Here is a 13,157-nt window from a genome sequence, read left to right as displayed (position 1 = left end):
CAGCAGTGTGTTCGCTGTAAGAGGCCGATCACATGGATGTGACTATTGTGAGTCAAAGTTATAGCGCCACCAACTGGCAGCAGGAAGTGTGTCACTTTCAAAATGCTTTTAAATCACCCTCTTATTTTTACCCGATTTGCTTAAAACTTTATGTGTATAATGTAAACACACGGCAGATGTAGACCTGTGAAAGGATTGATATCTTAGATACTGTTGCCGTGGTAACGCATCAAACTTTAAGATTATTTTTTGATGCTTTTGAGACTCTTAGCATACTTGAAATTGCATGAAACTTGACAGACACATCACATTTATTAGCCAGTAGACATGTGCAAAGTTTCAGAAACGGGCGTGGTGCAGGGGCTCAGTAGCGCCCCCTTTTGACGAAAGTGGGGGGGGGGGGTTAGTTTTATCTACAGTAACAAAACTCGGTATGTATATTGTACTCTTCAAGCCGGACAACTTTCTAATTTAAAGTCATTAGCTCCGACCAACAGCAAGTCAGATATTTTGCTTTGAATGTGGATTTTTCAAGCATTTTCTCTCCCTCTCTGTCTCTCTCAGTCTCTGCCTCTGCGTCTCTGTGTGTGTGTGCGTGAGATTTGCTTTTATTCTTGTTTTTCAAGGTTTCGGTGGCTTTTGGAGCCCTTAACGTGCTCAAACTCTTGAAACTTTGCACACAGGTCAGAACCCGCGACCATCAGGGACGGGCTGAAGCTGGTACCCGGGCGTGGCAGGGGGGCTCAACAGCGCCCCCTGGAACGGGGTTTGAAACCTTGGTCCATATATCAAACACACATGCATGAATTAATATGAAACTCGGTACACATATAGATCTCATCGAGCCGAACAACTTTCGTGCTCTAAGTTTTACACCAGCCCAACAGGAAGTCGGCAACTATGGAAAACGCATGCTTTGGAATTTGAAACACTTATCCTAGAGATTGCATCCGATCGTCAGCAAACTCGGTGTGCATGAAGTCAAGACATTGAGGATGCTAAATTGCGGACGGATTTTTGATATCTCGAACGGTTTGGCCGTGGCAAGGAAGCGAATTTATGGCGAGAAAAGAGAAACACAAAGTCGTATAACTTCTGCATACATTATCTGATCTTGATGAAACTTAAGCAGTGTGTTCGTGGTAAGAGGCCGATCACATGAATGCGACTATTGTGAGTCAAAGTTATAGCGCCACCAACTGGCAGCAGGAAGTGTGTCACTTTCTAAATTCTTTTGAGAAAAAGGGGGGTTAGTTTTACCCACAGTAACAAAACTCCGTACATATATTGTTCTCATCAAGCCGGACAACTTTCTAATTTATAGTCATTAGCTCCAACCAACAGGAAGTCAGATATCTTGGTTTGAATGTGGTCATTTTCTCTCTCTCTGTGTGTCTATGTCTCTGTCTCTGTGTCTGTGTGTGTGTGTGTGTGTGTGTGTGTGTGTGTGTGTGTGTGTGAGGGGGAGAGGGGGTTTAGATAAATAATTTGTATATTTTTATGTACCTACAAAAAAGTCTCTTGGAGCGTATCCCTAAACACAACATGAAGTCAGCCATTTTGATCTTCCTCTCCGATTTTTATGCAGTTTTTGCCATTTTCAGGCCTCGTACTTTAACAAACTCCTCATACAGTTTTAATCTGATCATCTTCAATTAAATTGCGAAGATCTTGAGTTTTCATCGAAGGGCGTGTCCTCGGCGGCCTGACAAATTGCGATGTTTCGCCATGAAACAGGAAGTTGCTGTAACTCAGGCAAACAATGTCCAATCTGCCCCAAACTTCACATGTTTGATAAGAGTTCTGTCCTGAACACATGTCCATGCTCATATTCAGTTACAGTCATAGCCCCACCTGCTGGCAACAGGAAGTGACATGTTTAACACTGTTGTGGACTCCTAATAATATATAAAAAAGTGCCAGCAAGTATTAAACATGCTAGCAACATACTAGAAACATGCTAGCAAACACTTAGCTAAATGCTAAAGAATGCTATTACTGCAATTAAATAGGAATTTGCTGTAACTCAAGCATGGAATGTCAAATCTGCCCCAAACTTCACACATTTGATAAGAGTCATGCCCTGAACACATCTACATGAGAATATTCAGTAATAGTAATTGCGCCACCTACTGGCAACAGGAAGTGACATGTTTAACACTGTGATGCAGTACTAGCAACATATTAAATATGCCATTGAGTTATAAACATGTTATAAACATGTTAAAGCATGCTAGCAATTTTTAGCTAAGGGCTAAAGCATGCTAATGCAATGAAACAGGAAGTTGTTGTTACTCAAGAAGGCAATGTCCAATCTGTCCCAAACTTCACACGTTTGATAAGAGTCCTGCCCTGAACAAATCTACATGACAATTTTCAGTTAAAGTAATAGCGACACCTACTGGCAACAGGAAGTGACATGTTTTACAGTGTGATACAGTACTAGCAACATAGTAAATATGTTATTGACTTATAAACATGTTAGAAACATCTTAAAACATGCTAGCAATTCTTAGCTAAGTGGTAACGCATACTAATGCAATGAAACAGGAAGTTGTTTTTACTGAAGAAGGCAATGTCCAATCTGCCCTAAACTTCACACGTTTGATAAGAGTCCTGCCCTGAACATATCTACATGACAATTTTAAGTTAAAGTAATAGCGCCACCTACTGTCAAAAGGAAGTGACATATTTTACACTGTGATGCAGTACTAGCAACATATTAAATATGCCATTGATTTCTAAACATGCTAAAGCATGCTAGCAACACTTATCTGAGTGATAACGCATGCTATTATCCCCATAATAAAGGACATTTTTGTAACTGACTTTGACATACTCCTCCTATATTTACCTACTTAAATGCACAATGCCCACCGTGCTCTGTCTTCCTAAAGCCACCGGGTGGAGGTGGCACAGGTGCGAGGGCCCTTTCAATGCTGCTTGCAGCTTTAATTATGTTTATGATTTAGTTAATGAAACTTGTGCACAATAAGTATTTGGTTCTGATTCTATGCTTTGCAACAGTTTATTTTACGATTTAGATTTTGACTATAGGCTCTTAGTAGTATTGTACAGTAAGAATGACATTTCCCTCCCCTGGAAATGAACATTTCTTAGAATTAATTAACCATTATCACTGAGTGTTCACGGGACGAACAGGTTAATTGATTGTTATATTAATTTTACTACATTAAATTAATTATATTACCTGATCCAAATATTCATAATTATTTATTACAAGTTATGATTTATTATTAATATTTATTTTTAGCTAATTTGTTACATAAAACATGAAAATATAGTTATGGGTTAATTTTCGTTAATTCGATTTAGTTGATTAGTTTGATCTCAACTGCATTTACATGGTTTTCTGTAATCAATCTAACAACAGTTTATCCTTTACTGATACCGATATTTAGGTTTGACTGTACATGCCGATATCCGATTATTCAACCAATATTTTTTTAAATGGATACTGTGATTAAAAACAAACATAACACTCCAAGTAAAACAGTGCTGAACTGAAATATGCTAAATTAAATAAATCTATAAATGTGAATATGTTAAAATGACACGTTCTACAGAACAAACTGCAGAAAATAATTTAAACATTAAAATATTACAGGTCAAATGGGTGTTTCTTAAGCTATAACCAAGAAACATAGCCTATGTAAATTTCATAGGTAACACTTTGCAAGTCCCATTTGTTAACAAGGATGTATTAGCTAGCTTTCATGAACCATGCATTATGCAATATACGTTTTTACTGCATGTAATAATATTTGAGCAATACAATTGTACCTTGATCATTCACGTGAGTTCATAGTATATTAACTAAGGTAATAACATATAAAATTAAAATTAAAACTCAATTTAAAATGTATTCGTAAATAATGAAATGAACAAACTAACAATGAAAAATACTTAAAATTGTAATCTTATTGTGTGTTACCATTTCATATGAGACATGCTTAAAGAAGATGGCCATATTTAAATATCTGCAAAGGCCAGAGCATTAAAAGTACATAAATGTAGACCTATATTACATAGTCTCTGACTTTATTTGCTTCTATTTTAGAACACTTGATGATTATCTAATCAAAATAGCTATGTTTTGTGGTGATAAAAAAAGAACGCAAATGCGTTTCCCATTTGTTTATGTTTATGTCACTTACATGAACATATCAATGTTGAGAAAGCAATCACGTCACTAGCTTTATATTAAACTTCGCCAGCTAATGACTGCATAAAAGTGACCAGCTGGATTTAAACTAATGCAAATAGATAGTAACAATTGCAACATAAAACATTTAGGTCAGGTTTCCGTGTGTTTTTGTCACATTGTGATACCTCTAGTTGTTCTTGACGCGACGCGGCGCTTCTCGTCCAGTGTGCGACCCCCTTAACAGTATGGTTGCGCCATTTGTTGTCTCGTGTTGGATTCTTCAGTAACAGAGCAGGCGTGGAGTGATAAGTGGAAAATGAGTGCCGCAGCGATTGTTGATAAAACAGGAAAAGTCAGCTCGCCAGTATGGCAGTTTTTTGAATTTTATAAGTCTGACCGTAGTCAGACCAATGTCTGCAAATAATGCAAGACCGTCGTCGGTTTCTCTGTTTATTTAACACTTTGCACTATTTTATTACTCTTTTTTTTTTTTAAAGCATTTCTTATGCATTTAATTTTGCACCTTAATTTTAAGAGATAATTAAGTGTTCATTGTGATTTTAGACTTGTGTTTACATTTTAATTATTTGATGTTTTCCATGGTTGTGTTGACATTTCTGCTAATATATTATAATCAGAGGAAGGTTAAGTTTAAAAAAAAAATGTTTAAATGTAGTCTAATATATTTGTCTCCTGGTCCTTTAAATAGGTCATAAAAATATCAATAATTATCGATATCGACCGATATGAAACACTTATATCGTGATACAGTTTCAGCCATATCGCCCAGCCCTACACTTGAGGTATAGCCACTACAAATGTTAGTCCTCTCAGACTCGACGGCAAACATACTTCTGTACTTTCTCTGCTAATGCAGCATCTTGTAAACAAATTAATTACTAGGGATGGGCATGTTTAATCGACGATCGATTATTGATCATTAAGAATTTCGTCGATCACGTTAATTTGTTATCGATTATCATTAAACTAATGCTGCTGCGGAAAGTGAACGTGTTCCCCGGGCTGGTCAAGTTAGCGCGGAGGTACCTGTGCATCCCGGCAACGTCAGTCTCCTCAGAGCAGGTGTTTTCAGCGGCTGGACTGAAGCCTTGTTTACACTCGAGGCGTCCGCACGAGCGCGAAGGTTAGCGCGGCAAAAATGACGTCATTGCGGTATTCGGTGTTTCACAGGCGAGCGCGTCGAGTATAAACGCCTCGTCTGTTTGGGGAGGTGCGCGCGCAGTCTGCGGAGACTCGCGCTGCAGAGCCAGGCGAAAGTGTAAACGAGGCTTGACGGTCAAGTTGCGGTCGCGTCTGACCCCAGATCATGTCATCAACATGCTTATCTTTCTCAACAAAAATCAGTAGACTGGTGTAGAAGTTGTATGTGAGTTACTAGTTATTTTTTATGAGGCTTTGTTAAGTAGCCTAGCCTAATTGATTGTTACAGTAATCTCTCTCACCCTCTTTCTCGACTTTGTTCTTGGATAGTTTTGAGTTACATTTTGACAAAACCTGTCAGATCTAAGTATTATTATGTTTTTGGTTAAGTTATTGTTTAACATGATTTTTTATTATTATTTATTATTTTGGAACAAACAAGGGTCTCTGTTTAAGAACGCCAACTCGCAGCTGCAGGTTCCGTTGCTTTCGAGCACCGCAGCGCATATATATCTTCAAGTTTAGCCTAACCGACTGCCACAAGTTGATCATCTTGTAATAAAGATCTAATCGAGGAAAACACGCTGTATTTTTGTATTTTCATTGCCTTTTTAATTTATAAAAAGTTAAATAAATAATGAATTTGAATAAAAAAATATTAATGATTAATCGATAGTCGATCGTTAATTCTCCCGACGATCGACTAAGAAAATTTAATCGAATGCCCATCCCTATTAATTACTTTATAATGACATGGCAATATGTACTTTAGTCTTCTGTATTCATACCATTTTGCTGTCTGTGTTTTAAATGCGCATCTGAAGTGTCAGCGCTCTCTGTATAATGCGTGATCTCCGTGCTGTGCGCAACCTCACATGTGAAAGGAAACAACTCAGTCAGTGATAGTTTGTTATTTGCCCTCTAGAGTCCGCTCCGCTCTGTATAATGACAGTATACTCTTCTCAGCGCTCTGATACTGTGAAATGACACCCTTCTCAGCCGCTTCAGCAAGGGACGCAACCCGGAACTACTATCGCTGTGGATTTTTGCCGATAATGATAGTTCCACCAATCAACTATCGGTACAGATATATCGGCAAAACCGATGAATCGGTCGACCTCTACTTCCAAGTAGATAAACCGCTCATAAGCTTTGTTTCACCCTTAAATGAAATGGAAATGTATATTTATGTTAATATCAAGAAGCACAGAAAATGTTATAATAATTTGGGTCTTCTTGGGTCCATTTGGTAAAAGCACATTTATTTTAAATTACCCTAAACCTGTGGCCACTAAGATCAGGACCGATCACTGTCCGAGGTACTAGTCAAAGTTTTGGACCCAACCCCGCTCGGTTCTTGGGTCAGACCTCGGGTTTTCGGATCCAAGTGGACCCGTGAAGACCTCTAATGTAAACTGCTTTAAGTCAACAACTGTCACCTCATTGCAGATGGAACCTGACATCATGCGGCACTAGTGTTGCCAGTTCAGAGTGCAGTGAGGAACTCTTCTCCTCTGTTTCTGTGGGCGATCAGGATGACTGCTACTCCCTCCTGGATGATCAGGAACTCACCTCCTTTGACCTGTTCCCAGAAGGCAGTGTCTGCAGCGACGTGTCCTCCTCCATCAGCACTTATTGGGACTGGTCAGACAGCGAATTTGAGTGGCAGGTGAGCCCTTAGTTTTGAAGCCGTTTTAGTTTTTTTTTTAAATGTCACTTTCATTGTATTTTATTTCCTAACATATGGACAAGCTGTTGATATTTTATTGAAGAATTTGCTGAACAAAAAATGTGCCATTGTAGTTACCAGGCAGTGACATAGCCAGTGGCAGTGATGTGTTGTCAGACATCATACCCAGCGTGCCCAATTCACCCTGCCTTGTATCCAAAAGAAAAAACAAACCACACCGAAATCTGGATGAGCTGCCCTGGAGTGCCATGACTAATGATGAACAGGTTGATTTATTTTATTTATGCAATGAAAATATAAAACACACCCAGTATGTGTTGTCGTGTTCAGGAGTCTGAGACAACCAAATAACAATATTTAACATGAATCATCAGGTTTTGTCCATGTCAACTCCAGTGCTGTTGTCAATAAATCAACATGGGATATATAAAATGTTGAGAAATGTTTAGTAATGTCCTATTTTTTTTTCAAAATAACTCTTATATTGTTATAGTGATAATATAGTTTGTAATGAAAAATGTTAACTAGACTTTCTCTGCATTTACTTGTTGTTCTGTTTCTTTAGTGCTTCTACTGTTCTTAATGCAAGCTAACTTTGATTTTTGGCTTTCAGGTTGAATATATTGAATATTTAAGTCGAAAAGTAAGCACAGAGATGGGACTTCGGGAGCAACTTGATATCATAAAAATAATCGACCCGAGCGCACAAATACTGCCGACAGATAGCGAGTTCATCATTGAACTAAACTGCCTCACAGATGAAAAACTTAAACAGGTAATGAATTACACTAATTACATGCCATTCTAAATGAGTTAGGGGAAGTGACCTGGTTAACCCTCTGGGGTCTAAGGTGTTTTTGGGGTCCTTGAGATGCCCTGACACTTGTGCTTTTTTCAGTTGCTTATAAACATATTAATGGCAAAGGTGTCATTACACTATTTTTAGCACAAACAGGGCTACCATAATATGTGAGCAACATGTATGTACATGTTTGTATTTTTGAGAGAATATTGTTTATGCATGGTTACTGAGAAAACTAAAAATTAAAGTTTGTGAAATAAGGCCACAAAACGCATACTAAAAATATGTCCATGCGACTTTTGACTAATGGTTGTTGTCGCCTAGAGTTTTTGCTTCAAAATGATCTGAAAATCATCCTGCCTAATCATTCACATAAAACAATACATTGATTTAAATTTTGTAAAACACTTTTTGTTTGGAAAGGCAATATGCATGGGGGCATGGTGGATCATGAGTAATGTTCTGATTCACACCTAAGAAGACAATGACCTGCATAATGAGACTCATAATAAGCCTTTCATTCAGGTGTGTCACACAAGAAAGAATGTGAGGACTTATTTTGTATGCATGCAAATTGTATAATATCCAAGGTAAACATTTCTAGTAACTATGCAGTGAATTCTCATACTGTATTTTCAGAAAGTTTTGGAATATATCCTCTCCCCAAATGTGTCACTAATAAAAAACAATAATAAATAATTTAATAAGAGAGCAGCCAGAAAAATGGAGAGAAACTGGAAGAAAACAAAACAAGAGGTATTTCGCATTTCAAGGAAGGAGAGCCCTATTGCATACAGAGAGGCCTTAAAAACTGCTAGATCTGCTTATTTGTCAACCCTATTAGAAGAAAATAAACGAAACCCCTTGGTATTTATTCGAAACAGTTGCTAAACTGACGAAAAATAAAGTTTCAAGCCCAGAAGTTTGCAAGCAGCACAGCAGTAATGACTTTATGACCTTATTCACTTATAAGACTGATAATATCAGGAAAAAAATTATAAATATGCAACCATCTACTACAGTATCGCATCAGCCAGTGCATTGTAGTCTCACTGACTAAAAATTAGATTCATTCATTGCTATAGGAGAGTAAGAATTTTCTAAACTCGTTAAATCATCAAATCGACAACATGCATGTTAGACCCTATACCGACTAAACTATTGAAAGAGATGCTTCCAGAGGTCATAGATCCTCTTCTCAATATCATTAATTCATCTTTGTTACTAGGATACGTACTGAAAACTTTTAAGCTGGCTATGATTAAACCACTTGTTAAAAAAACGCAACTTGCTCCTACATAATTAGTCAAGTACAGGCCGATCTCAAATCTGCCTTTTCTGTCAAAGATACTAGAAAAGGCAGTATCCTCACAACTATGTTCCTTTTTAGAAAGAAATGGTATCTCTGAGAATTTTCAGTCAGGATTTAGACCCTACCATATTACTGAGACAGCTCTCATTAGAGTCACAAATGATTTGCTCTTATCATCTGATCATGGTTGTATCTTGCTATTGGTGTTACTCGATCTTAGTGCTGCATTTGATGCTATTGACCACAACATTCTTTTAAATACTCAAAAATTATGTTTGCATTAGTAGAATTGCATTAGCATGATTTAAATCATACTTATCTGACCGTTATCAGTTTGTAACCGTAAATGAAGAGATGTCTTATCCATCAAAAGTTCAGTATGGCGTACCACAAGGCTCAGTACTAGGACCGTTGCTGACTCTGTACATGCTACCCTTAGGAGAAATCATTAGGAAGCATGGCAGCTCTATATTTCTTCACGCCCTGATGAAACTTACCAATTCACCAAATTAACAGAATGCATAGCTGATATAAAAAATTGGATGACTAGTAATTTCCTACTACTTAACTCTGAAAAAACAGAGAATCTAATTATTGGACAAAAAACTTCCTCACGTAATAACCTAGAATACTGTCTAACACTTGATGGGTGCTCTGTCAAGTCCTCATCGCCGGTTAAGAACCTGGGTGCGCTCTGTGATCGCAATCTTTCATTTGAAAGTCATGTGAATAGTATCTGTAAAACCACATTTTTCCATCTAAAAAATATATCTAAATTACGTCATATGCTCTCAATGACAAATGCAGAACAATTAGTCCATGCGTTCATGACATCAAGGCTAGATTATTGTAATGCTCTTATGGGTGGTTGTCCTGCACTCTTAATAAACAAACTACAGCTGGTCCAAAATGCAGCCGCTAGAGTTCTTACCAGAACCAGGAAGTATGACCATATTAGCCCGGTTCTGTCAACTCTGCATTGGCTCCCTATTAAACATCGTATACCTTTTAAAATATTGCTGATTACTTACAAAGCACTAAATGGTTTAGCTCCCCAATACTTGAGTGAGCTCTTAACGCATTATAGTCCGCCACGTCTATTGCGATCTCAAAATTCTGGCCAGTTGGTAATACCTAGAATATCAAAATCGACTGCTGGTGGTAGATCCTTTTCCTATTTGGCACCAAAACTTTGGAACAATCTTCCTAACATTGTCCGGAAAGCAGACATAGTCTGTCAGTTAAGGCTGGGGCGGTATGGATTTTTTCTAACCGTGGTTGAAAAGCAAGAAATTCACACGGTATAGCGGTAAACCGCTTTAAATGGAAATTGGTCGTAAACGTTGGTGCGGATGATGGCGGACGTATGATGAGTTTGTGATGCGGTTGCGGATGAAATAATAGCCCATCCGCGCATCTCTAATACGAATGGAATGTTATATTATGTCATGGAACATTGCGCTCCCCAACTCGCGAAAGGTCGGATTTGTTCCGTCTATAAGTTTAGAAAACCTTGAATCCATGTAAGACATAACGTCATTATACATAATCCATGTCATTAGAATCAATTAATCCATATAATTTGACACAACGTGCACACATGTGCAGGCCAATGTTTTTTTTTGCAGGGATGACGGTGACGAGCTCAGACCCGCGGTTGGAGTCACGTGACCGCGGTATTGCGGTAATGCGGTAACCGTCCCAGCCCTACTATCAGTTCAAATCTAAAAACACATCTCTTTGGCTTAGAATACACATAACACATTATAGACTTCTATAATTCAATGTTAGGCTGCATAGTTTAGATCAGTCGGAACCGGGAACACTTCCCATAAATCCTGATGTACTTTGTACATCATAAGAAGGATGGCGTCTACTCTAAAAATTTGTCTCTCTGTTTATCCCGAGGTTTACCGCAGTCCGCCGGATCCAGGCCGTATCCGGATCTGATGAAGGACCCGCGCCTTGACACAACGACAACGCATCCCTGAAGTGTCAACTAGTCTCTACCTTGTGAACACCTCCTTCCCTTTACCTCTGTACTGATAAAACGTTGTCGCGATAATTCCGATTCACGTGGCTAAGCGGAAGCGATAAAAAATTCTCAGAGCCACCAGGCACTGTTTTATGCAAATGAGCGGCTGGATCGCATTAAAGAATTTTCTGTTAGAACGGTGTCGTGTTAGCCGCCCCTAAGTTAATAACCATTGATCGTTGCGACGGAAGTGAATCAATCAAAACTAACTTTAGCTGGACAATAACTTTATTCTAGAGCTGCTGTAAAGCCGAAACAATCTCTGTTACTTCAATTTCCAATTATCACTGTAAACCTGCTTTGAAACGGTCCATATTGTTAAAAGCACTATATAAATGAGGGTGACTTGACTTGACTTGACTTCTGAGGTAAATATCTCAGGATTATTCCTCACAGTCTCGCAAAACGACATAGTACATTAATCTGATTAAACTTGGTGTGTTTTATCCAGTTGATGTGGGCGTTGACACGTTTGCATGTTTTGCCTCGGATCATTTGCGTTTGAATAGCGTGCGCTCTCCGTGAGCGTGTCACATTAACAGAATAATGAGCGGCGAGAATGATAATGAGAACGGCTGACATCTCTCTTTTTATATAGATTACATATACAAAGAATATTTGTTTTCGATCAGGGTGTTTTATAATTGTTTTCGATCCAAGATGGCGCCGCGGATGGCTGCCTCGGTGTGGAGCTCTCCAGCTATTGTGTTGTTTTTGTTCGTTTGTTCTGCGTTTAGTCATTCTTTTCCTATCAGTTTCACCAAAGACGAACTACTGGACATTAGGAAACACACACCAGAAACCTTTTCTACAGTTTTTGATTATTCAGACGTTTTGCTGGACATTCTCGTCGGAGGGGCAGCGTTGTTGTTCAAACGCGCGTTCAGACGCAAACGCGGGAAGCGAGCCGGCGCGCTGGTTAAACTCCGCGAGCGCGGCCTGCGCACTGCACTCCCCAGGATTCATCTCGCGAATCTCCGATCCCTTCCTAACAAAACGGATGAACTTCTCCTCACCCACACTAACAAGGATTTTTTAAACTCTGCTGCTTTGTGCTTCACTGAAACCTGGCTGAGTGAAGCCATACCGGACAACGCAATACATCTGCCGGGCTTCCAGCTGTTCCGAGCGGATCGCATCGCGGAGCTAACGGGGAAAACGAGAGGTGGTGGATTGTGTTTCTACATTAACGAAAGTTGGTGTTCAGATGTAACAACACTGAAGAAGATGTGCTCTCCTAATTTAGAGGCACATTTCATAAACTGTAAACCCTTCTACTCGCCTCGGGAATTTTCCTCTTCCATTCTCGTGAATGTTTACATCCCTCCAGACGCGTGCGTGAGCGCGGCGCTACAACAGCTGGCTGAACAAATATCTGAAACGGAACAAAGGTACCCAGACTCTCTTTTAATCATTCTTGGGGATTTTAACAAAGCAAATCTTTCCCGTGAACTACCAAAATACAGACAGCACGTTACATGTCCCACCAGAGACAGTAATATACTGGACCACTGTTACACCACAATAAGAAATGCATATCACTCCGTCCCACGGGCAGCTTTGGGGCTCTCTGATCACTGTTTGGTTCATCTCATACCGACCTACAGGCAGAAACTGAAATCAGCTAAACCTGGAATAAGGACTGTAAAAAGATGGACTAATGAAGCAGAGCAGAATCTACAGGCCTGCTTTGATTGCACTGATTGGACTGTTTTTGAAGCTGCTACCAATGATCTGGATGAGCTCACAGATACTGTAACATCATATATAAGTTTCTGTGAGGATACATGCATTCCTACCAGGACATTCTTATCATTCACTAATGATAAACCATGGTTTACTGGGAAACTCAAACACCTTCGTCACGCCAAAGAGGATGCTTACAGAAGTGGGGATAAAATCTTGTATAACCAGGCCAGAAACAGATTGACAAAGGAGATCAGAGTTGCTAAAAGGAACTACTCTGATAAACTGAAAAACCAGTTTTCA

At 39.0% G+C, this 13,157-nt stretch overlaps 1 protein-coding gene across 1 annotated transcript in view; it reads left to right on the top strand.

Annotated features, from left to right (window-relative positions):
- fam199x (family with sequence similarity 199, X-linked) overlaps window positions 1–13,157 on the top strand; it is a 60,358-nt gene that overhangs the window by 29,947 nt on the left and 17,254 nt on the right. The window contains exons 3-5 of the mRNA XM_077235714.1: window positions 6,779–6,998; window positions 7,133–7,285; window positions 7,633–7,794. Of these exons, the coding sequence (XP_077091829.1) occupies window positions 6,779–6,998; window positions 7,133–7,285; window positions 7,633–7,794 (535 nt within the window). The remainder of the gene's footprint in view (window positions 1–6,778; window positions 6,999–7,132; window positions 7,286–7,632; window positions 7,795–13,157) is intronic.

The sequence above is a fragment of the Siphateles boraxobius genome, unplaced genomic scaffold, assembly GCF_051911475.1.
Source record: "Siphateles boraxobius isolate OS27281-9 unplaced genomic scaffold, OSU_SipBor_1 2, whole genome shotgun sequence".
Lineage (NCBI taxonomy): Eukaryota > Metazoa > Chordata > Actinopteri > Cypriniformes > Leuciscidae > Siphateles > Siphateles boraxobius.
The sequence above is the reverse complement of the archived record's forward strand: the minus strand, read 5'-3'. Positions and strand labels throughout refer to the sequence as shown.